The 25,724-nt window shown below is 45.0% G+C and overlaps 1 protein-coding gene across 2 annotated transcripts in view; it reads right to left on the reverse strand.

Moving 5' to 3' along the window:
- The window catches only part of LOC111258677 (uncharacterized), a 71,084-nt gene extending 46,972 nt beyond the window's left edge, over window positions 1-24,112 (reverse strand). The window contains exons 1-3 of one of the 2 annotated variants that reach the window (XM_022830138.2): window positions 22,113-24,112; window positions 13,150-13,307; window positions 7,053-7,151 (exon numbers count right to left, since the gene is read on the reverse strand). In XM_022830138.2, the coding sequence (XP_022685873.1) occupies window positions 7,053-7,151; window positions 13,150-13,307; window positions 22,113-22,258 (403 nt within the window). In that variant the 5' untranslated portion in view covers window positions 22,259-24,112. Of the gene's footprint in view, window positions 1-7,052; window positions 7,152-13,140; window positions 13,308-22,112 lie in introns of both variants that reach the window. The other variant, XM_022830137.2, reaches the window with a different exon arrangement.
- Window positions 24,113-25,724: the final 1,612 nt, after the last annotated feature.

The following is a 25,724-nucleotide window of genomic DNA, read 5'->3' on the forward strand; positions in this document are numbered from 1 at the left end:
CTGCCTATCCTTGACGCGAAGCTCGCGCTTTTGTGCGCAGAATACTACCAGCCATTTGAGATAAAAAGTCAATGAGGCTTTCATAATAATAAAGGACAAACAAACGCACCAACAGAGCTTTTATCTTCTCGTCGAATTAATTGTCAGCAATTCATTTAACGAGACGAACAAACAAATTTTTGATACTTTGGGAATAATTTATGTAACAATAACGATTAGTGCTTTAGCATTGATTATATGCTCTTCTTCGTCCACATATGTTTACTTCGTAGAATGGCGCGCGCGCGCGCTATTATAGGAAAAAAAAAAGAAATTAACTTACTGGCAGGCTGGGTCGCCAAGGGCCGATTGGCAACGGAACACTAACATTTGACAACGAACTCCCCAGTGAATGGAACCTATAAGGTTCCGCTGTGATAGCAATTCTAGGCGATTTCGGATTGTACGAGCGAGGCGATCAAGCAAGCACTGGCCACAACTTGATAAAGCAGTGTATCTCATTTTCTCTGTTGCGTTACTCAATGGAGCCAACGGGCCGAAAGTCGCTAGCAGCGTTTTGAAGAAAAGTTCTCTTCAGTAGCCGCATGCTTCCTTTACTAACACTATTTTATTATGGGTATAGCAGTTACGCAACGATACCTTATTATAGTTACTGCTACTAATGAAGATGATTCTTAATCGGAATAGAAGCAAACAGGCAGGCAAGCAAACCCGCAGAATGGAAAGACAGAGAGCAAAACAGGATTTAATACATGTTTTTTTTTAACCAATTTAAACGGCACCAAATCGTACTTTGAGTAGTCCCACTAATCTGACGTGTAACCTACACACCTGCCCAAGGTGTGCCCCAGCTGTTTTGACGACCGAAGCTTTAGTGCTCGGAACAGAGCCTGAAAGCGAATGGAGCAAGACCCGATCGGGACATTATCCGGCAGCCGGCCGCCGTTAAGTGGCGTAAACGACATCGCTCGATTCTGCAATAACTACCGGTTTGCTAAAAGTAGTCTTCTCGTTTTTCCTTTGACGTTCTGTTACTCTTCCGCGCTTTTTTTCGCTGGCTCACCCTTATCAGTGCGGCTTATATCGGCTGTGTCATTTTCAGCATCAGCTTTACTTTACCTATGATGCGTCTCCACTCCATCGAAGTTTTTTCATTCAGTTCTGTCCGTCGCACGAACGGCAAGATCGCACAAGCCGAAATGGAAGGCAGGAGCAAAAAGCAACCAAAGTACACGAATACCAAATTTACTATGGAGGCCATCGCAATATAATCTATGTATACGGATAGATTCTTCCCTCGTCAATACCAACAATACCAGTCATTACAAGGTGGTCGTGATGATGAAAGCTAACGTGATCAGTCTGACTAGAACATTTGCATACCAAACAACTGCTATTTCTACAAGAAACTATCCCCACACCCATAACTGGCCCCCTGTTATTTGTCGACTGTGCGTCGAGGTAGTTTTTGTCATAGAGCCTTTGGCTTCTTAGACTTACTGGTTCTTTCCGTAAGATTTGATGTCGGTCAAGCAATAGAACATGTTACGTTTTGTTTACGAAGCACTTGTCGTGACGTCGCAGATCGACCGCTGATTAAGTCTAAGGAACTTGGCAGCAAATAAATCTACGTAAATCAATTTCAGGCCGATTCAGGACAAGTCTCATAAATGGAATAATTGGAAAGGATCAATTTCGTCGTAGTCGTCAATTGAATGGGCCGAGTGCGTGCGTGTGATCTCCTCCTGAGGGATCTGTCGTAGCAGGTTTGTGTTGTTGAAGTAATTATGATAAGTATCTTGGCGACACCCATGTAGATCTCATATCGAGGTGCTGCTTTGTCCACAGCCAGAGCAGGGTTAACAGCGCAAAAGTTTGGCTACCCGTTACAAAAGCAGTATGGAGCTATGTTAAATTCACCACCAAAACGACTGGCTTCAAAGTCGAACAGGAAAGAACAAGCGTTTCAAACTAAGATCGTTTCTACTAGTAACTACGTGTAGCGTTAATTTAACTTGAAACTGTAGCTCCTACCTATGGGCAGCTGTTCTGTGATGGCTAGCATTTTACGTTGAAATTAGGAACGGGTTGACTAACCGCTTTCGAGCAGTAATTACCATCATGCAACTTTTAAGTCATATGTGTACGAACGAAACAGCCTATACGGTGCCTGTCGTTAGGCGACAAAAAATCGCCGTGGACAAGTAAAAGTATCCATGTATAACGCATATTCGGATTCTTTCGACCAATAGGCTATGATCGTCTAGAGAAAAGGTTGATCCGAGACGGATACTAGACTAATGTGTACAGTTCTACGCTTGGTGCTGCCGTCAAGCATTGCAAGGGAACAGAGCATCTTCATCATATGAGCGAATAGGTGAAGTCCAGATTACCGAACAACTTAGCTTGAAGGCTGTCAAGGTATTGTTTCAGTAACATGGCAAATGCAAATTACCACACTGACATGACAATCGTCAATCATACTGGACAACATTTATTGTCAAAACACGAGTTCCCAGTTAATCTCTATCTGTCTATCTGTATCGCAAAACCGTGTTATAAGTTTTCATTGTTACCAATTGCATTTTTGCATCCTAAATGGAAGAACGGCCCTCGTGTTGAACCATAGCACGCCTTTTCGACGAAGTCGCTAATTATACGAAGAGCAACTACAAAAGGGCACGTAACTAGCTGACATTGGAGCTACCATGGCCAGCAGTGCCCTAACAGCCCTGCGACTTCTTTCGAATGTCTGGCTCGTATCACGAGCAATTGGAGTCGCTTCTACAGACAGATGCACATTTGTGCTATAAGTACATCCTAGCGGTCATTCCCGAAAACTTCGGATCAGCCAGAGCGATATTGCACATAGAAGAAGGTATGCACCTGTGTGCCTTCTGATTTCCTCTCTTCATTTCGAGAAAATCTCTACCTGTCTCAAAAACATCCGCGGCGAGCTAAACGCTTTGCTATAGAATCCGATCTCGTCTGTTTGCGCATACGATTCGCCCTAACGATTGTGCTACGGCAATGGTGCCTTCCCGCTCTTCTATGCAATGCTATTTGGTATGCTTTGGGATACAGTGTAGTTCGCGGCTGTCTGCTCTATCTCTAATTTACATAATACCATATTCGTATGCCAACAAAGACGTGATCACATCTCACATAGGTAATCGCATGCTACGACGGTCGGCCAAACGGATGGCCTATGATCTATTACCCCGGTGCACTCAGCGACCATCGCTACATACAGAAAGCTTTAAATCGGCGAGTACCGAACTGCTACCTTCTCCGCAAGTGTCTTACAAGTCAAATGGTTGTTACTATTTTTTTTGGCCAGTACCGGATTTGAGCACATGACGATGGCACAATTAGACGTCAGAGCCTGATGAAGATCGTTTTTGCTAGCCACAACGGCCTACATAGTTCTGGTCTTTTGTCTCTGTCATCTCCCTGCAGCAACGAGCCCCCCCCCCCCCCCCCTCAAGAGCCGTTGGATGGGTTCTACGTACATTCAACTTAAACGTCGCTTCTAGTTGAGACGCAGCAGAACTTTCACTTTTAACTTAGATTAGGCATCGCATTCACTCACCTTGTTCTCCCAGTATGCACGCGATCTAGGGGAGACGTGAAAAATAGCTAACTATTTTTGGGAGCTGCAGTTTCAGGTATGGACTCTCGATATATCTGACACAGGAGCCCAAAAGCGCACGATTACAATTCTAAAAGTTTCCCGTAATCTGTACGAGCTGCGGCTGGCTTTTGTGCCGATCTCCTCGATCAACCCCTAAAGAAGACAGCTGGGGCATGGTAATAGACAGCTGGGGCATAAACAGTACGTACTATTTTGCTGCACTGGGCGAAGCTGTTGATATAAACAGGAAGCAATAATACCGTATAATAATTCGTCAGATAACGCTTGGGATGGGAAATCTAGCGGTATAGCGCGACGACACCGGTAGGGTTTTGAAACAGGGTTGTCTAGTTCGAAGCCCAAGAATCTAGGCAGCTATTTTACTTGCAGGTTTATTAAGGCAGTTAGTCGCTAGGATATCTGAACGAAAAACGCGATCGCATCCATGTTTACCATAAAAGACCATTGGATCGTGTCATACGCTAAAATCAATACGCAATCGACGGAGATATGCTACTAGATTAAACGATCGTGCCGATATGATGAAAGTGTGTCCCTCTGCGGCCTGCCGCTAAAACATAATCTTTATTACAACTATAAACATTATTATTACTACAATTAAAAAATGGCGGGCCGAAAACTAACATGGGCCGCATTACCCTGTGCTCTAGTACCCTCTGACGTTAGTATATTGTGTCATATATGATTTTACTAACGCTCAGCCGTAGAGCTATTTAAACATGATCGTACCTTGTATAATCGTTTACCTCGCAAGTTTCGTTTAGCCAACATAATCATCATAGGCATATAGTGGTCGTTAACATAATTACTCACTCCGTTGGTAAATCGCTATCTTAAAATATCAAAGTAAATAGCGAAGACGCGAAAGCTAAACGTGTAGCGTCTGATTCCTGCTCAGTATTCCACTCTAGTACCTTATCAGAACGTACTATATCGAGGTGAATAGCGTACCTTCTCACTGTTCGTCCACTTGTAGTCCTGTTAAAATACGATAGTAACAGACTATTTTAACATCATTTATACTCTATACATACATATATGCTATAAGCATATTGGCTTTTGTCTGGTGCCACTGCTGAGTCTACCGCCACCACAAGAGTCTGTTGCGAAAATTGGCAGAGTCAACGAAGCAACATTTCGCCATGCTATAATACTACGATCAATATTGTCAGCGCTCCTGTCCCTACTATGACAACGTGACTTTAGAGCGCAGCGAATGGTAACAGAAACGCCAAGTTCGTGCTGCATCCACTCAAAAAAAACAGAGAAAGCTGATTCAGTTATTATTTCTGTTGTTTTTGTGGTGGACGATTCTATAGCGGACTCTCCAGCCGGTCGCTTCAACTGGTTACCGTGTAACTACTCAAGTCCCACTGAACTGAGCAGGGGAGGTTTATGGAAAAGGAAGACTGAATCGGCTACTAGAGCTACAGATAAATAGTAAAAACAAAGCATACAATGCAACTGGAATAGGCTGTACAGCGAAAGCGAGCAAAAAACCACGAAAGGGCTAAGTGTAGCGTTGGCATCTGGCCGGCTGTAGACAATCGTGTCCACGACAAACTCCAAACTGTTCCATGATCCACATGTGTTCTCGAGTAAATACATGGAAGGCAGTATGAAGAGGATCAGAATGTTCTCGTTGAGACTGGCTAAATGCTCGAAGAACTTCAACAAAGACTAATTACCGCCAGCAAGTAGAGGTCTGTCTCATCTTCTATTTCGAGTCTACCAGGCAAAGGCAGGTATTGAATGTTATTATATTTAACTGAAGGGACGAAGAAGGCACGAGACAGGGGAAAAAGATTAAGCCTTGGTTAGAAAAGGGCAGTCCTATTATATCCACGGTGTCTGTGAGTACAGGGCAGACGCTGCTTGTAGAAGATACGGTAGTTCCCTTGGTCAGACGAGCTGGGCGACTGTGTAGATTTAGACTGGTTAAAAGATTAGAGGATGGTCAGCAGTCGACGGCTTCGACCTAACACCTCTTGCTGATACTAGACGCCGCTACGGTAATGTTAACAGCTACAGTTAACATGGGGAAAAGAGACTGAGTTAAATTAGTAATGTATTTAGTAGGACGGGCTCGGCCACCGGCCTAAGATACTCCTAAAGCTCAGGGCTTTTATTCCTGCTACAAATGATAACTCTGCCTTACGGTCTACCTCGAGTACGAATGTATGATGTAATGCTAGTCCGTCGCTATAGAAAAAAGAAACAAAACGGAGTGATCAAGTATAAGCAACGAAAAAGACCACAACGCAAATTGAATAACATTTCATAGTTCAATGGTTCGCATCAGATCAAGTCCAGATGGTGACCATGATGCTGCTGCGCCACTCGAACGAGTGGATAAAACAGAAAATAAAAGATGAAAATGATTGGAGAGGATACAAGACAGCACGAGACTACCGCAAAAAAAATAAACTTTACAAAAAAATTTCTAAAGAAACGTCAGCTGCACAGCAGGGCTAAATGGGAATTACGATAATAAGGCAAGGTGTACTGGACAACTGTATGTGTGGCTAGGTGATGTAAACACGAAGGTATCTAATGCTATGCGTCACTAACTAGTAATCTTCTACCATGCGAACTCTATACGCCCTGGTTTTTCCAATACGCAGGTAGATAAAACCGACAAACGAGCATTTGTACTGTAATAATAAGTTAATTGATAAAGGCGGCTACTCGTTAGTTATTCAATCTAGATTTAAACGTATATCCGACTGAAGACGTAAAGCTGCATGCTCCTAGCCGATGTAAACACTGAATTTCTGCTAATATCGATAGACGAGTTCGGTGCCAGAATTGGCAGATCAGCAGTGGAACCCAACTGAAACTTGACAGAAATTCAGTTTCTGCGCTGTGGATATTCTGTCGGATGACTCGTGACTGCATAATGTCACCGGTCGCTGTAAACGGTTGATAAACGGTTTAATGTTATAACAGGATTTCCGTATGCGTTTACTAAACGGGCTATTTGTTATTTTTATCTGTCAGTCAGCTATAGAGACAGACGTTGGGGTGATGTCGCCGCGTTTTTTCCCCGCGAAATATAGCAAATTCAATGTATAGAAGTGATTCCATTCAGTAAGAGGTACACCGACAGAAATCCTTCATAACAATGTGATGAGTCGCGCCGTAGCGCTTCAACGCTCAAACATTACTCGTGCCATTCCTCGCAAAGGGCACGAGCTACAAAGAAAGCGCAGACGTAAACAAACATAGCGGTCTCATTGGTTTGCCTTATTCGGCCTTGTCCTTGAGTGGGCATACACGGCGAGTTCATTCCCCTCAACAGGCCGGCCAGCTTTAACTTGTTTTTATTCGCTCCACCTAAATATCCATATACTTTGAATATATAGCTTCTATTAACTATAAAGAGTGCGACACTTACCATCGGTTGCCGTGTGTTGTTGCAGAGCAGCTGCTGCCCGCTGATGAGCGATGGCTGTCTGCACCTGTTGTAAGTAATCCATTTGAATGGAAGACGCGTCTGCAAATCGCAGAAGGAAACCGATTAAAAGTTCATTTAGCGTCCTCCTTAATGCATCTTGGGATGTCCTTAGTGAGTGCGACTAGTGGTATCTAGCTCAATTTGCGTGCAGTAAACGCGATCTAGCTTTAATCAAGGGCACCGAGTACTATAAAAGACCAACATACGTAACTCAACCGTATTGTCTATTTCATACCAGCCGTGTCTAATGTCCAGTTGAAATGAAAACTGCTCAGTGTTATAATGATGATTTATACTGCGTTTCGATACGACAAACAGTGATCCCTTGTCCATATTATGCACTGCCAGTGATGTTAATGGCGGTAGTTTTTTCGTTTTTTACATTTGCTACTCCTGCAGTAACAATCGAGTTACTCGGACCAGGTCGGGTAATTAGATATTTTTCAACACGAACAACAGCTATCTAGAAATCTTCAATATCGTCTCCGCTCTTTTCTGTCTCTAAGCAGAAAAGCTCGAGCACTTACCTTTCTCTGCTACTATCGGTTTATGGATGGAGTCTAGCCGAGTACTATTTAGCTTCAACTGTTGTTTCGAACTGAACTACTTCGATCTTTCTACTGTTGGAGCAGTAGCAGTGTTAGACTATTTTGTGGCCACCCGGCAACCCGTGGTAGCCAACGGAGAGCAGAGTTCGGCTGATAGCTTGACGTCTGATCTTGACATAAACAAATTGGACCACTTAATTTTCAACACGATAGCACCCCGTCTATCCCATAATTTTCAAATTTTTTGCCTGCTCCTGCTCTGGCTGGCGCTGCCGCCGGCCCATATTCGTCGCCCCGTTCTTACTGTCGCAACGATACGTTACTGCTGTCGTTGATGTCGTCCACAGATACAAATACTGCCTTGCGCAACAACGCTAGTTCTCTATCTGTCTTTCAAAGTTATTGACTTCACTGCTGTTGAACGTGAACAAAATGGCCGAAATATCGTAACAACAAGGGCAGAAAGCTTAAATCGAAGCTGAAGTCCTCGACTTCTCCCGTCGCCGTTTCAATGAAAAATTGAGAATCTGTCGTTCTACCCTAAGCCATCTGTCTCGAACTTTGTAGCAACGGCATCTGTAATCATCATAATATAGCACCGACATTACGATGCCACACGAAAAAAGCAGAAGCCAAACGATAACTACCGCAATAACAACAAGAAAAAGTACCGTAATAACGATGTAATTGCTTGAGAGCTAAAAACACCAACAACAATAAATCGACAACATTCGAGGAAGGCAACGCAAAATGTCGAGGAAACGAAGGGTACTCGTTCCAGCAAATCTGACACGTCCGTGCCCAACATATGGCCCTAGCAACGAGAAAGCCATTCATTATTCTCTATAATATCAATATAATAATCGGTTACTCGGACGTATATCTATTACTATCATATAATTACACTCTTTGCACTCGTAGTCACATGACCAATGGGCAGTGAGTATTAGGAATCTCTATATAGACTGCTAACGTAAAATATTTTAAAATAATACGTTACGTCATGCAGTCTAGTTTAGTAATGATCCACTCATCTGTTTCTATATCACGACGTAAGCCAAGAGTACTACAGGGGATGTTACGTCTGTGTACGTATAATATACAACGGACAACGTACACTAAAAAGTGATAAATTACACTATAAAAACATAACTATACCCCTTCCTCTATGTGCCTTTTCAATGTCCTACTCTGTCTAATTCTAAGCGTTAATATAATCCGCCCTGCTGTGAAAACGATGTTTTGTTCGATGTTATAGTTTTCGTGATGACCTTCGTTGATAACCGCGGAGATGCTGATGCTGCTGCTGCTGCTTGCGGCGATGATAGTTGATGGTGTTCTGAGAAACTCCTTTTATCTCATTCGTATGCCGATATGGCAGCAGAGATCGCTACGAACATTCAGAGCTTGTTTTTCTTCTTCTACTCAGCAATTCTTGTCTGTTGGGCCTTTTCAGAGGACGAATAGACGGCCACGCCGTTATGCACAGCATATCCGGATGCCTGTCGTAGCTCGAGCTCCACACACCCACACAGCATGTCTTAAGCTGTTCGTGTAAAGAGAACCACCGATAGGCCGACGGCTGAGCGCCAATCGTTCCTCGGATCTGTTCGAATAAAAAAACTTGCTTGACAATGTATTATACAAAACGACTTTATGAGTGAGAAGGATCAAACTACGTCGAGGAGTAATGGTCATATTAACGTCTGTGGGCCGCGCGACAAAGAACGAAAGAAACGAGCTTCATAATCTTTTCGCGCTCGTCTTCACCAACGGGTTACAACGACCAAAATGTTGTAGCTGCTACGGGTGCGACTCCTATACGGCCTGAGCCGATTGCCATAGCAGTGACTTCTGCGGGCGCCGGACTCAGCCAGTAGCGGGCTACCGGTTACGCAGATCAGCGAAACGTGGCAGCTCCTATGCGCCGCCGCGACGTGTTCTCCAACCATCGTTTATGGTCTGGCTTTTCGTTGTTACAACTATGGCGATCTATTTGACGTGTTCACTTAAGCTTTCTGTTGGCCTTTCGATTTTGTCTTTGTTGACAATGCTGTTCGCGCCTATTGTATTTGCTGTTGTTGGCAGAGGTCGATGCTGACGTGCTCCGTTTCCTGTGATTTTCCTACAGAAGGTCGTTGTACTATAATAGAATAATGACGCACTTCGGAGTGCGGGTTACGTGAAGCAACGCGGAATCTAACAGCAGTAGGCGGACTGCGTGTATTGCAACGAAAAATATGTTACGTGGTAACGTGAGCGACGCTATCATGCTGTTCCGTATAAGATCCTATTTTGAGATTTACGAAAATATAACAGGAAGGTGTAGCTCATCGACTTAGCTCAGTTAAGAATACAGTATTTAGTATGATAAGACTTGGCTTTATCATCGTCACAGTGCTTGATCGAGATATCGAACGTCCGTTTTTGCGTACCATTGCCCGCATCTGTAGAGACATTGTAGTCGACACCCGAGCTCATGTAATGATCTCGTTTGGCGGGATTGGCAACAAAAAAGGTATTAAAAAAAAAGCCAATTTAGTTCACCCGTGTCCGATGTGCTATAACTGTATGCGAGGATCTGCGCAATACAGCCTTGCCTGATACAGTTGAGTATTCAACGACAGCAGTGGCAGAAAAGTGCCGTTTTCAGTATCATTAGAGTAGCAGCGGCAGCATCAGAAATGAAAAATGATGAGAGACGCCGCTTGGTATAGGTGATGCGATCGTTGTCTGATGCGTGAATGAAAAAAAATCGCGCATCTCATGGATGGTCTCTAGACTGAATATCGAACTGGATTGCTTGCCATCCATTCCATTCCAATAAGCTTGACGGAGATAAAGACCGATAGTAAGATATTACGAGACCAAATATCATTTGTTGTCCACAAAACAAACCAATTTCCCAATCGATAGATATTGTAGATCTTAATTATTTTGTTGCACTTTATTTGGTATCCTCACTTTTTCGGTGACTGCTTCTGCTGGCTTGCGAAGACGACCGGCTCGCCGGCCTTTGTTTGCTATTTACAGCACTAATAAATCTACACACGTAATTGGTGCGTATCTCTCTGCATGCGCTTTTCCGGCAATAGGTTCCTATTAAACGTCCTATCGATCCTGACGAACTATGCCTCTCATTTTTCGCTATGATGAGTCATAGCGGCAGTGGCAGCGACGCCGTCAACGTCAACACCATCGACCAGTAGGAAGATCGTGTGTCTCTCGTCATGACCTACCACGGCTGTTCTGCCTCTCCCGCTGACGCAGATGCTGGCAACAACAAGATGCTTCGCCTTTCGTGCCCAATGGGTCGTGTGGTGATAAACGCACACCCACCGAACCCAGCAACTGACCTCGTCCACCGATCGAGATGGCAGTAGATTTAAGCGAATCACGATGTTAGCCCGTCGGGGAGGCGAGAGCTGCAATCGAAACTGCAATTCTAGATTTCACCGCACGCGTATGCTTAAGTGCCTTATACTTGTTCTATGATATTTTTTTTTTACTTTCATTTTGCATTTCTCTGCAGTCTAGGCCTTCCCACGCTCCGACGATGAGATTGTTCTGCCAACAGCAACGTCATCAGCAACTGAGATGAACGTAGCTTCTCAAACGCGATTGATCGCTCGCGTTATTCGGATACATCGAGCCTTCACCAACCTCTCAGCTCGGTGAGAAACAGAGTCAAAGGGCCAATATCGAGCGAACTCGTCGAACTACTATCCATTTACTTACGTTTAAACAACCTCTATATATATATATATATATATATATCGCTTATGTGTTAAAATGGTTTCTGTCAACCGGCGTTGAACATGCCAACAAAAACGTTAACGCTGCTGCTAAGAGGCTCTGATGTGGCTGAGTTGGATTGGTCAGGGCAAAATGCGTCGGGGTGAAACGAAAAAGTGCAATAGTTGTTGCCGTGTAAGGACGTGGGGACGAGATAGATAAATGGGGAAGATTAGAAATAGACGCCTAACGAGGTGCACCGAGAGCGGCGAACGGTTGTAGAAGGTGATTGTAAGAACTCCTTAGCGGTGGTACAATTATGGATATGCTGATAGACGATCGAGAAGGTAACAGCTATGACGAACAGCAGGCAAACGGGACTAACGCAAATACCGCTGGAATACATCCAAGGCGTGGCAAACAAGGCAGCGTACAAGAGAGTGGCGTCCGTCTTTGAACGATGCACATGGCGAACGCTGGAGCCGGCGCTAGCCATAGCGCCGCTGGCCGTATTGGAATACCAAACAAAGAATATTAAAATAACAAATAGCTGATCGGAGCGATCAGTCGCTGGTCATGCATGGATTCGATGATTGCAACGGATGGCAGAGGGTTCGGTGCTGGTAACGGTAACGGTGGTCCTAGCATCCGCAGTGACAAAACAACCAGACCTGTCAGTGGCTGAACAGGGACGACGATAATGTGCTAACGGCACGATAGGTTCGACGAATTTTGCGCAGCCTTAAATAGCAACAGCAAAAACAGGGAAAGGCAGAGGAGGTCTGTGCACATACTGAGACTGTCAAATGAACGAGATCGAATGAGAATAGGGTTGAAAGACATTATGATGTCGATCTCGATCCAGAATCGAGATACGGATGCTACTTTCACTTAGCAAATAATGTAACAAGATGACACTAACGACGATGTCCGATGTTCGACGAGACTACCCGGTGAACTGATAAGTGGACGAACCACGAAGGCAGGACCAGAGAACTTTAGTAGTAAAAGCGCGATGAGCAAATACGGAATGTCTGGTCAAAAGTTTGCGAAACATGAGGGTGTGATCGCTGAAGATGAGCTGTCCGAGCTACCGACAATTTTTTTTCAGATTTGAGCAAAACAACCTCAAAGCGCACTGCATCCACCTTAGAGGATACTAATCGAAAGTTCTTTAAAAAATATGCACGGCCAGCTTGATTATGATTCTCTTCGCGAATTGTCTCGTTAATGGTCACTAACGGGAGATGCCACCAAACATGAGATAGAGTGATAGAGAGAGAATAACCGACCAGGCCGATAAGAATCACGTCAAGCCCGTACACATATTCGGAATATGCCACCGGGGAAAGGAAGGTCACCGCTTGTAACGGTAACTGAAGATCTTCACGAGCCAGAATGATGTTTATCGACGTGGTACGGAAATGGTTTTTGCACCAGTGGTTACTGGCTGTCGATGTGATTCGTCTTAGACGCGTTTCAATATGTTGTGTACGTATTCGTAATGCATAAAGGAGCATACGTATATGTATGTTCATAACAGGTCTATAACAATCTAGCCGGGAGACAGAAACAAATCAAATGCGTAATCAAATGAACATCCCAACAACAATATAGCATTTATAATAGGTCGGTCCTAACTAATAGCAAAAAACGACAAAAAAAAAGTTGCTCTTTAGACCTACTAGACAAGCAATTCAACACAAGTTACTATTATGATTATTATTACTATCGAATATTCTTACTGTACGAACTTCGAGGGTCAAGTGGGCTAAGCACCCTCATAAGCGGAGAGCCACTAGCGAACGGATTGTAAAGTTGGTCAAGGTACGGAGACAGCCGGTACGGAGATCGAGCGCCCATCGCCCCCATAGCGGCTTGTTGCAAGGCCAGCTCAGGAGAAGCGGGTAAACTGTAATAAAATAAACAGGTAAGTTAAATTCAATATCGAAACTCGTGCAAGATGACACACACATACAAACATAGATACTAATTGAGAATAAACACACACGAATATAAAAGTATTAAGTGAGCACGAAATACATCCTTTTGGCAAAATGCAATTTCGCCTCTAGTTACGACCGTGCCTTTCTATCGTGTTGTTGATCCATCAAGGCATAATGGTCACAGTCAGAGAAGTCGCCTGGATGACGCTACAGATTAACACCTGGCAGCCTTTCCTTATTCATTATATGAATTCAGCTTCAGCGATAGGCGTGCGTTTGCAAAGCGTACGAGGAACACAACGAGATCTCGTGAAATGAATGCATTAAAAATGTTCATTTGTTTTCAGTTTGAATGAATAGAACCTCATTCGCGTTATGTGAACGAGTGGGTTTCTTCGTCACAAAGGGCTGAATTAAGCATATTTTCAGGATGATACTTGAATTACGACTGTTACTATCCTAGAATAAGGGTATTTTTCTTGTGAACAGCTCGTAATCTGTTCGCATCCCTTGTATAGCATATACAAGAGCTTTCGTTTTAAATTAAGACGATTTAAGTTTCTGATATGCGTGACGCGTTTGATCGAGATGAATAGTTGCGGTGACTACCCAACAGCAAGCAATCGGCGCTGTCTACCATCGCTTGTCCTTTGCAATGGTGCACTTCACTTAGCGGCACTGTCCTTTTCACAGCTCCCATAGAAGAGTAGTGCTATGCAGTGAAACAGAAACGGCAGAGACGAGCCATCGTCATCCTGCTCACGGACCTTCCCGACAGGCGCTTAGAATTAAACAATGTAAACACACGGACGACACCGACTCGGAAAATTATCCGTAGGTTGAAACGCCATTGAGCTCCAGGAATCCCTCGGCTACCGACGGGAGGTCGACGATGCCCACGAAAATGATAAGGTACTGGCGAGTTTGAGAGTCCCCTAGTTCATAAAGCAACCTTGCTCTTGTATTCTTCTGGTAGATCACAATGGCCAGTCGCTGCCAGAAGCCGGCTCATGTCCTTGCCATAGCGTTACCTGCTATTCCCGCATCTCTTAGAGGGTAGCAAGGCTTTGATCGTCATCGACTCGAAGTATCGGCTCAACTCAGCGGATAGTAATCCTTTCTGTCGATGCAGAGGTTTGGACAACCCAGTTTCTGGTTGAAAAATACCATCGGTTGTTGCTTTAAATCCCATCAGCGGTACACAGAACTGCACAGCTTATGCGAATAAAAAAAGCTCTTTCCAATAATTGTTTTTTTCGATGCGAGCATTGTTCCCGCTCATCTTCTAACTGAACCGTGTCGCCGTCTAATTCCTCGTCCCGCTAAAAAAGACTAAGAGGGAAAATGAGATGCATTGAGCACTAAAAAGCAGCATTTGCTGGCCAACGAACCTCTGCCTATTCCTTTAGTTCGCAAAACACCACGAGGGGTCCGCTGGGTCGCTAGGCCCAAGTGTACTTTTTTCGTGAGTTTTGTTCCTTCGTCAAACCTTCTAGCGGCAGCTTTCAACGGCTGCAGCGACAAGTCGAATCTGAAGCGATTCAAGAAGAAAAATGAAAAAGTAGAAACGAAAAGTAGAAAACCAAATAAGGCTCGCGGAGATCGCAAACAAAAAGAATTCGTTCAGGGTCCGTCTGGAGCTCGCCGTACATAAGGATCTACCGATCAAGGCTAGCAACTATCAACAGCGAGTGTGCACGCGAAGAGACAGACTAAGACACAGGGGACCTGGAGCTCTATCGATGGACGAGTTTGTCCTCTCCCAACTCCGATCGTTCAAGACGGAGACGCCAATCTAACTTGCGTCAACAACAGCAGCGGTGGCAGCAGCAACAACAGTAGCATAAATGCTAGAAGCAAAAAACTGGCGACAGCAGAAGCAATGGCATTCAATCATAAGAAGGCGCTAGGCGGAAACTGCTGCCGATGGATAAGTTTGGTGCTGCTGCCGCCTCCCGTCGTCGAAGACGGAGTAAGAACGCTAAAGTTTCATCACCGGAGTGCAGCGTGATGTCGACACTGGCCGGCGACAACGAAGATGACGAAAGCTGCGGTAATGGGTCTCCTTTCTTGGTGGATGTCCAACTTCTTCCTCGTGCATTGACTCCTTAATCAGTGATCGGGTCAGAGGAAGACCGTAGCAGTACAATGAAGAAAAAAGAGGATTAGCCAACGGACGCAGACTAACAGCCCGACCAAAAACAAGACAGAAACCAATTTTACTACGATTCGGCGGCGGCGGTAACGACGACGGCGACTAGTAACCGACAAATGTCGATCGTGTGAAAGAAACGTGCAATAGCTGTGGATGCCAACAAAACCGTAACAAGGCCGCTGTCTGCTACACGTGGTCCTATGGCAGATTTGTCAGACAGACGGCGATGCGCAACGAGCGAGCTCACGGGTTGAATGAAGTGCAACAATAGCTGATGGCAAGAATCATGGGCGACTCGGCGCTGCTGGCTGATAGTTTACGATACGTGTATTTATCTCTTAATCGAACTATGCGATACGTGTAATAAGGTATTAACGTCAGTGTTTTTAGAGTGGTTACTAGCTATTTACTGCCGCACAAATAGATACATTTTGACAATTATCCGACAAGCGAACTTCATCGTCATCATCGACATCCATAATCCCGATTGAATATCCCCTCGAAGTTGCATTTACTGACTTAGTAATGATCTCCCTCCGTCGATCAACGTCAACGGAAAACATCCTTCGATTTGGCTATCAACATATATAGGTTTATTGTGTCGTTATGTGACGCTGGGCCAAAGCCCGGGTCAGCTGAAGTATCAGAGCTCGAGAGCTAGACCGGGACACTGTAATCGTCCTAGTTGTTGATGCTAGTACTGTTCCACAGTGAATTCAAGGGAAGCTTTAGCGATTGAGAGATCTTCTACGGCTGTTACCGTCTCTGCACTGTCCTGTCACATGGTCGAGCGGTTTGATGCTGCAAAGGCTGCTTTGACATGATGTTGATGGGCCGAAACGTAGAGTTGCCTTAACGGTTGTGGGTCACTCTCACGCTTGCTGCACATTGTCGGATGCGTGTTTTCCGTACACTTTGTCTCGGAAACGGTGTCGAGGAAGGCAAAGAGTTAAGTGGAGGAATCAAAGAGGGCCTCGTAGTGCGGTTTGTCGGACCCTTGATCTATCAACTTGTTTGTCAGCCTGTTTGTCTGTCGCAGATTCAATCGAATTGACATCGAATATGCAGTAGCTGAAGCCAGCTAGCCAGGCAAGTGACCGAGCGGAGAAATAAATTGTTCCGAACCGAGACCAAAGTGACAGCATCTTTTTGAGACAAGCTGAGTAGAGGAGGCGCTTGGCGTGCATTTAATACTCTATTTTCAGATAGAGAGGCTTAGGATAGCAAAAGTCAATGCGAAAATTGCTAAAATATGCCAAACAAAGATTCCTAAATGAAATCAACGTTGGTATGCATGACACATGCGCCGAAAGTTTACTCTATAAAAAATAGTGTAAATTCAGGGTAACAATAACTTGACATGAAGTGGAAAGACGCCACGTTGGTGAGAACAATGGGACGATACCTTAAAGGTGAAGGAGAAAGATTTAGGAGCAAGTAATAGTTTTCCGTAATTCAAATTCCATCTATTGTGTCACTAGTGAGAAATGAGGTTCAGAACACAGACATGAGCTGTCATCAGTCACTTGTGCAATAGCTATCGCAACGATATATGAAAACTTATCAATTTCGGACCGTGACGGCAGATCGAAGTCCGGCGCGTGAAAAGCTGACGACATAATCAGTCGTATTAGTATTAATCGAACGCATTGCTAAATGAGCATATCAGTATTCAAGCAGGCTACTTCCAACTGGAGTACGTTCGGTATCTATTGATTCGCAAGAAGATCGACCTCGCAAAATTAGATGTTCTTATCATAACCACTTCGGTGGTAATAGATTGAAGGCCGACGCAGCATTTGAACATTATAATGCAACACAAGCTTGTGGTTTACTTAGGGAACTCCACGGTAACTACGCAGCAAAAAAAAATTGTACGCTTTGTCTGCCACCCCCATCCCCTGTGTTCCTCTCCTTCAGAATGGCCAAAAAACAACGTTAATAGGCACATTTTACGCATACGACACAACCTGTATCAACATGTTGATGTTAGGCGAGTGGCATTACTGCTATGAGTGGCTACAGGATATTAAGACAAATACGCCGCGGTCCGACGATCTCTCTGAAGTTCATAGTCGATTCGGTGGCCGTGTTCGGTTTTCCTGCTGCCCATGATGCTACAACGACAAGTTAAACAAGCATCCTTCCAATGGGTCGATTAATACGCAGCAACCGGACGCCCGCTTATGTTGACCGGTCTGGAAGCGGTCCACCAACTCAATCTATTCGTCCACGCTAAGCAGAGCAGTTCGAGGTGTGAGCCAATCAAGTCGAAATCTGTTCACGCGCAGACTTCTAAGAAATCGTCGTCAGCATACCCCTGCGGAACGATACACGACGCCGTCGAGAAGCGCCAACAAGAATCGGACGAACGGCTACGGTATCGGTGCTAAAAATTTCCGCCCGCGTGATGATTTATCTACGTGGTGGCTTATGTTCGCGCGGGGGCCACTGCTGGAACGTCGACGGACGAATCGGCAAATGAACGGGCAAAACTACGAACTGGCAAAAAAATCAGTGACGCGGCTCGAACGAGAACGCAGCCAACAACGGTGTAAGCAGTACGGAACATCCATCATACCGACTCACTCACGCATATTATGAAAGGGAAAGGCTATCATGACGCGCTAAATTGTTACCGTAACTTGTATAAGTTTAATAGTACATCTACTCGCCCTATAGAAGACAAAAGCAAATGAATCACTTAGCCGCAACAGCGAGAGTCCGTGGACGCTGTTAAATCTATAAGGCAATAAGAAAAAGAACAGTGACGACGACAACGATCATAGTTATAATAATAATCCTAACAACAGCAACAGTGATGACGATAAGACAAGCAGTCCGAATAGAGGAAACATCCTTTCGAGCAAACGGAAGAACGAGCCAACTAGACGAGCCGCTAAATAGCCAACCATATCGCCTTAACCGTCGTGATGGTATCCGTAAGACTTCGACACCAACTGGCATAAGCAGTGGCCGTCGCGATGACCCTGCCGGGGCAATGAAGTTCTTTATTGAAAACGAAGAAAAATACCGATACGACACAGACCAGTGTCATTCAGAGGAGAGTAACGCGAGAGCTTCTTCTCAGCAAACAAACTTTTCAATGCTCTGTTGCAGTCTTATTCATCGTTGACAGTGTAGGTCTAAATCAATCGGTTTCCCTGGTGGGGGTAGCTCATCATGCACGAATCCTTTCCAGTTCCACTAAACACGTAGCATAACTGGAGTGTCAGTCCGAGCTTCGTCCGAGCAAGTATTATAAAAGCCTATTTTTTATGATTCATCGGCCATGATCAACCACTCCAGAAATACTTCGATTCCGTTGTGTTTCTATAGGGCTCTGCAGGTGGAAATACAATCGCGTAATCCATTTGCGCCAAATGGATTACGCGATTGAGCCAGCCATTGAGCCTTTCTTTGTAGCCAGCTTCCTTCAAATAGTTTAAAACCGCCTGCCGATTGATAGATTATTTCTTAGCAGATCTCATAGCTATTCACGAGTCGATCTTGCTCCGTTTCCACAAGCATTTCATCAGCTTCGTCCGTAATTGGCCGATCACTACAAGGGGTGTTTTATACGTCGAAATTTCCTAAACTGAAACTACAATAAAAGGTCCATTTAGCATTTTATTCATTTAGGCTATTTTAGCGCACCTACTGCTGCCAAATCCCAACTTTCGAATGGGACCAGCCCCGAATTGACATATACCTGAGATATGTGACTTGTAGCTAAAAAAATTTTTTCGTCAATCATGTATATATATATATATATATATGCATACATATGCTTGGCTAAATTCGCTCGTCGGGAAAAGGCCTCTAATTGTATAAATTAAAAAATAATTGTATAAATATTCAGTGTACATTGTAAATTAGGCGGGAACCTGTTTAGTTTGCCAAGGCGGGAGTTGAGGACAGGAGCAAGCTACAACAGGTCATCATTGTAGTACTACCGAAATAGGATCTGAGGCTGGTTCACAATGGCCATACGAGGGCAGTGACTTGAGTGAACCACTTCTACTGGAAATCGTCGCCTGATTTTACAATCGTAGACATTTGCCTATTTACTTGGTTTAATCGCTAACGCAGGGCAGACATCTCCTAGTAACATATGAACTAGTTTTAACATGGCGAACTGATATTGTGGCTGGCTTCCACTATGAGTACCTATCAAGCAACCCTGCGCTTGTTGTAGCGTTGACAGTTACTATTGTACACTATAAGCTTCTACCCATTCTGCTGTTTAGCGATCGAGCTCAGCCTACGTTCCGATAAGAACACTTCTGTATTATTCAGATACGGAGCTTGTCAATAATCCGTTGATAAAGGTTGCTCGGGGTCAACGAATACGCGTGCCGTTGAATACTAAAATGTCGAAGTTGAATAGATCAAATGAGAAACGATGAACCCTTGATTAGCAAGATTCTATAAAAACTATTTGAGATTAGAATTAGATGCCATGTTTTCGTGTACATTTTATTTACTCCAACTCCGACATTACTTGATTGTTTAAGCTTCTATTTAGGTAGTTTCAATAGAAGATGTGTCGGAAGGATTTTAACTAGTACGTTTTTGTTTACCGGCATTGGCAGTGATTTTGTATATGCGGTGACGATGATAGCAGTGGATTCCTCGTCCCAGGTGTCTAACTAGCATAAATCAGACACGAAACTGCTCCGCTGATTGGAGCGAACTAACAATTGAATATGATGCAGGGGTAATACGATCAACGACAAGACCCCAATGAACTACGGAAGTACATTAGTGCGTTTTGCTCAACGTTCGGAAGTCTAAAAAAGTACAAGACTGAACAGCCAGACGCGGAATTGCCGTAGCTAATGCACTAGGTCGTATGCAAATGTGGCAATAAGATGATGGAAGTCTATTCTAAGGACACGATGTTTGTAAAAGGCGACCTAGGATGCCGCTATGATTTGTAGCCAACTCAGATCCAGTGTTGTTCCTCTTACAGACCTATCGTTCCGACAGTGAGTGACGACGACGGCGATGCGAAAAACGACAGATGCATCACTAGGTCTGTGGGAGCCCCCAAATATTCTTTCAGGCACCAGAAGGCTTCTTCATAATCAGTGACGGATATGCTCCCGAAAAAACCTGCTACGCATTACCTCTCTTCCACTAGCGATCAAATGTCCAAAACGGCCAAAGATCATGATGAGTGAAAAGAATAACGGGCCGACCCATTGATAACGGCGTCGACAAGTAAACAGCTAACAAACGAGAAATAAACAATACATGTATATACAAGTGAATATGACTCCAGTTAAATAGACCGATTCTTGAGAACGGATTTGATTTGCACTCGTAAAGTTTACTGGGAAAAGTGTATAGCAAATACTCTAAGGGTATGTGTGCTTGAGTAAAATAAAAAAACTGCCAGCTGTAAAATAAGTCTAGCTTAAATCCAGAAACAACTTAGTCATAGCGAATTTTCAAGGATATAACAAGTGTATCCTTATCTTTCTCTATCCTGATCGTGGTAAGGGGCTGAAATAATATTACCAATGATATTTTTGCTGTAAATGCTGCAATTATCATGGCTACAATTTGGCAAATCATTTTCGAGTATCTCTCGTACGTAGACATCTTATAGCTGTTGAAGATCGTGGAACAGCTAACAGCTGGTCCTATGCCGTTCAATGTCAGTCTGCATAGAGAAGGTCATGGACATAGCCGATTCAAAGGTTATGTTATTTCCAAATACCATCAGTCTCAACAAGCAGCTAGAAAAATATAGCTACGGAACGATTCGGGATGTAATTATTTCAACACTATTTTTGACAAGATCCTCTGCTCTAAGCTCCTCGAAATAAAGAATTCGTTTAAGCAGACGAGACGCATATAAAACGACCAGAAGAAGGTCAATTCAGGCCTGACACGTATTGCTTTTCAGTATTGCCTTGCGTCCAAACATTGCTTCAGACAGCTGATCCCAGCACGAAACAAATGATACTTTTTCCTAGTCTCGAACCTTCACATCTAGACCCTGAAATTTCTGCACATACACTGGCGCTGAACTTTGCTGGGGACATTTTTGCTAATTCAAGCGGACCCCTTGTCCTACTTGCTAAGTCGATTCTCGGAACGGCAACAGGTGCTAGCGAGCACTTTGTGGTGAGATGAATAGCAAACGCTCTTGCAGGGGAGCGGGCATGATATCGCAGAGCGTATCGAATTTTGGAACTGCACTTAGATTTGCTACAGAGCACGAGTGTCTCAGGTAATAACGATGATGATAATGAACTACATCGTAAGGGTTCTCATAAGTTGAAGAGCGGGCCACGAATGATAGTAAGAATGTGCATATATGCATGTAATGCTTTATGTATACGCGTGCGTTGCGATGAGTTTATAAGGCCGATCTTAGTCAACTGGGGAATAGGCAAAGCAAAACTATTACCAACGGGGTATACTGACCATAAATTGAAAAGCAGTTTACATCTTATTAGGATGATTTTGTTTTCAATGTATGCATAGCTAGTACCTAGAATTCCGTTATCAAGCCATATCACATATGAATCTTAAAAGTGACTAATTATAACCCTCCTGCTCAGTACAACTGTTATCGGAAATGTCAAAAAAAACCTCTTACCCGGTAAAGGGGTTGATGCGCGGTTCCCATACGTAACGACCCTCGTGAGTTCGTTGATCAACTGGAATAGCTCCGTGGACCGCCGCGAACGCCGATGCGGCTCCGTGCAGGGCTCCAACCCCCGGTATTGACGGTACCTCCTCCATGAGATGCCTGTATCAATCTTAGTGCGTGATACTATAGCAGAGTTCACGTTGGCGACAAGCACGGTGTTAGCAACAAGCTCACAGTCTCGCACTAATAAACACCACACATTCATAGACGCATACACAAACGAATACAGAAGGCACTGCACACCTGCACACTTAAGCACAGCGAGAAAACACTGTCGATTTCGAGGTATCCTCTCGAACACCAGCGTTCTGGTACTCACAATGTCGCTTGCAAAGTTACCATAACGACACCCTGAGGCAGCTCCTAGGTCGTTGTTATATCCAATTCTGACTTAGCGAACAAGCACTTTGATGAATATAGGGGTCTGAGTATGTCTGAGAGAGGGAAAGAGAAAGCTGACCACTGTCAGTTCACCTGCCCCTGAACTGCCAGGGGCATCACGATCAATCCGTTGACGAAGGGCAGTGAATGGGCGAGAGTTGGCAGAAAAAATTCAAAAAAGAAGACAACAACAAAAAAATCCGATTCACTTCATAACAAAAACAACGACCGCATCCGCACTATATCACTTCAAATTCGAACGCACAAAAAGTATAAAAACGATCAACGTTGAGGCGATACGACGAGCACAGGTGAATACGTCAGCAGCAACAACAACAGCAGCAACAACAACAACAACACCGGTGAGCCTAGGACAGAGTTGACTCGTTCTCCTCAGTTTTAACTATTGAAAATTTTTGCACAAAAGCTCACTACACGTTGGGCTGGCTGGAGTACACCAGCCACTTAACGAAGGCCGTGCTTTTATAGAAGCGGCGATAATATAGCAATCTTCTTCTTTCTTTCAAAGGCGGTTGCGCACTTCACAGCGGCGAATTGCAGGCCCACTAGCGCATGAATCAACAGGTATATCCTGGAACACAAAAAATATATCCAGTACTTGAAACATGTCTTATGCGTATACGTACTGAGGCTTACACCTACAAAACATCCACGGTCGTGGATGGCTAGGGCTTTGCTGTGTGATAGCTCCTTGCTCTGTTCTATCCTCTAATGATGGTTATGACAGCGATTCTTTCGGATGACGATGGTAGAGTTCGGCCCGTAGTAGACCTTCGGTGGTTTGTCGCCATGTACTCCATGCGTGCGCCGCAGGATTCCCGGATGAGCTTGCCTTGCCTATCTGCCAGTCGGCCGATCATCAGCTAGCTAGTCAGTACAGCCGGTCAGACTGCGTGCCGGACTAACCCTCTCGTCAAGCTTGCTAAACCTGCGATAGTGATCCCTCTACCTGCGGAGGCGCCGTACACATACACACGCAGGCAGGCAGGCAGGCAGGCAGGCACCAGATATCTGCTGCGTTTGCTATTCTGTTCGGCGCACTGGCGGGCAGGCACGAACGAAATCTTTTTTGATCGTTGTCTTCCCAACTGTCCCGGCTGGCTCTCCGTATGTTCGTGGGTTCATTCGCTTGTCGTAGCCGTCTGGGTAGGAGCCAGCACGGGTACCAATGGATCCTGTGCTGCTGATGCTGGGGCTGCTGCAGTGGCTCTCGCCGTGGCAAAGCACCAGCAACGCCGGCTAAGAAAGACTCACTACGATGACTACTCGATTCGTCTCTTTTTCGTTCGTTCTCTTGTGTTGTTCATCATATCCTTCGCGGTCCGGCTTCTGGTAGCTGCTGCTCGTGCGGTCACCGCCTGCTGTTAGTGGCGGGTCGAATGCTGCGGCCTATAGTGCTTCGTGCTGTTGTTGCTGTTCCCGGTGCTGTTAGCTATAGCTGCCGCGCTAGTGGCTGCCTATCTCCGTGCCTGCTCTGGCTGGGCTAAGTCCTGCTCGTCCTTTCGGCCAGTCGCCGGCTGGTCCAGTTCAAATCAGAGCGTCACGATCCCGAGTTCAATGCAGCTCAGCCGGCGCTGGCCGCTGCCGGCAAGGAGAGGGCTGACGCTCGATGGAGGCCTTGTGGAAAGGGCGACAAAGTGAAGGTGGGCGGGGTCTTCGCGCGCCACTGTGGCGTCGGCGGCAATAGTAATACTGGTGGTGCTGGTGATTCTTCTACTGCTGCTCGCGCTGGTGGCGGCGTTGCTGATGGCACTTATAGGCGATATTAGCCGTAGTGTTCCCGCAGCCGCTGCAAGCTAGTAGAGCGAACGGCGGCGCCCCGATCGGCTACGTCCGGCTGTGTCAAATACACGCCGCGACGTGACGGCAAACTTTTGACTTTTACTTCTGCTTCTTCTGCTGTTGTTGTTCGTAGAATAGACCTGTCGCAATCAGCGGTAGCAGGGCAAAGCTTGTAATAGTACATCGAACGCGTTTCGGCTCATACGGCCTGAACTCAACCGCTTAATCTAACCTTCCCCGTCTTTACCCCTGCCTCACTTAATCGCAATGCTCTTGCTGCGCTAAGAGTAAGTGCCGCGTACGAATGAATGTGGACGTTTGTTCATCAGTAACTTCAGTCACTTGGTCACTTTGTCTATCTACTTATGGCGTCGTCGATGAGATGGGGACGCGCCGCTTGTAGTACTGCGGCTGCCATGGCAGCCGCTGCTTCTGTTGCTACGCCTACTTCTGCCTTCCGCTCTTTCTGTTATTGGAGATGATGGTGCACCCAAGATAATGTATTGATCAGATCGGCAGCGGCTAAAGACGCCCCGCATCATCAGCTCACGGTAACAACATCAACACCAAGATTGCGGAGCGCCAATTCGCGCTGCAGCCGTCCCCAAAAATAGCCCCCTCTCAGCCTTGGGCTTTTTTCTGTGTTTTGTACAGACCGAATCATAGATTACAACTAGCTATGCTCGAAGCACCGCAGTTGATCTCTTTGGAAGACTTTACCTTTCATTGATAAAACGCGGTGCGTTTGCTGACAGGACCTGCGAGGGGTATGATGCTGATTCTGCGTTGCCATAGTGTGGCTCATGATGCTGGTCGTTTCAAGTTCCTAGAAAAATTGAAGGTTTTTTTATCATGTTCAGAAAAAGCTCTATCCAAAGAAAGAAAAAACAAGGACCTGCGTGTGAAGCTCATGCCTGGTAATTGACACTAGCTTATGGAGTTGTCGCTGTTGATGTTGCCGCTGCTGGCGGACTCGAGTTAAATCACATGCATCCTTCAAAGGAAAACGAGTACATGTACTAGGCTCGAAATAGGTTTTTGGCCGATTCTCGGCATCGAGTGCTTCCGGCTCTGGAGCCTGTTGGACGCAACTACGAAGCCATGAGGTGCGCGAGCTAAGCTCAATAATAAACAATATATATGTGTGCCACCGTCACAACAAAGAGATCTGACTTGTTCAGTCATCACACTCTTCCTGCTAAGACGTTCGAGGTTCGCCGAATTATATGTGTCAAATGTTCATTAAGGTTAACTAACTACCTTGGTATGTGACGAGATATATTTTATTAATAAGGGATAAATTTTGATCGGCGGCACGCAAAAATGTTCGGTCAACGGCAGATATGGGTGACTGCTGAAGCGAAAGAACTGCCA

This window comes from Varroa jacobsoni, unplaced genomic scaffold, assembly GCF_002532875.2.
Source record: "Varroa jacobsoni isolate VJ856 unplaced genomic scaffold, vjacob_1.0 scaffold_254, whole genome shotgun sequence".
NCBI lineage: Eukaryota > Metazoa > Arthropoda > Arachnida > Mesostigmata > Varroidae > Varroa > Varroa jacobsoni.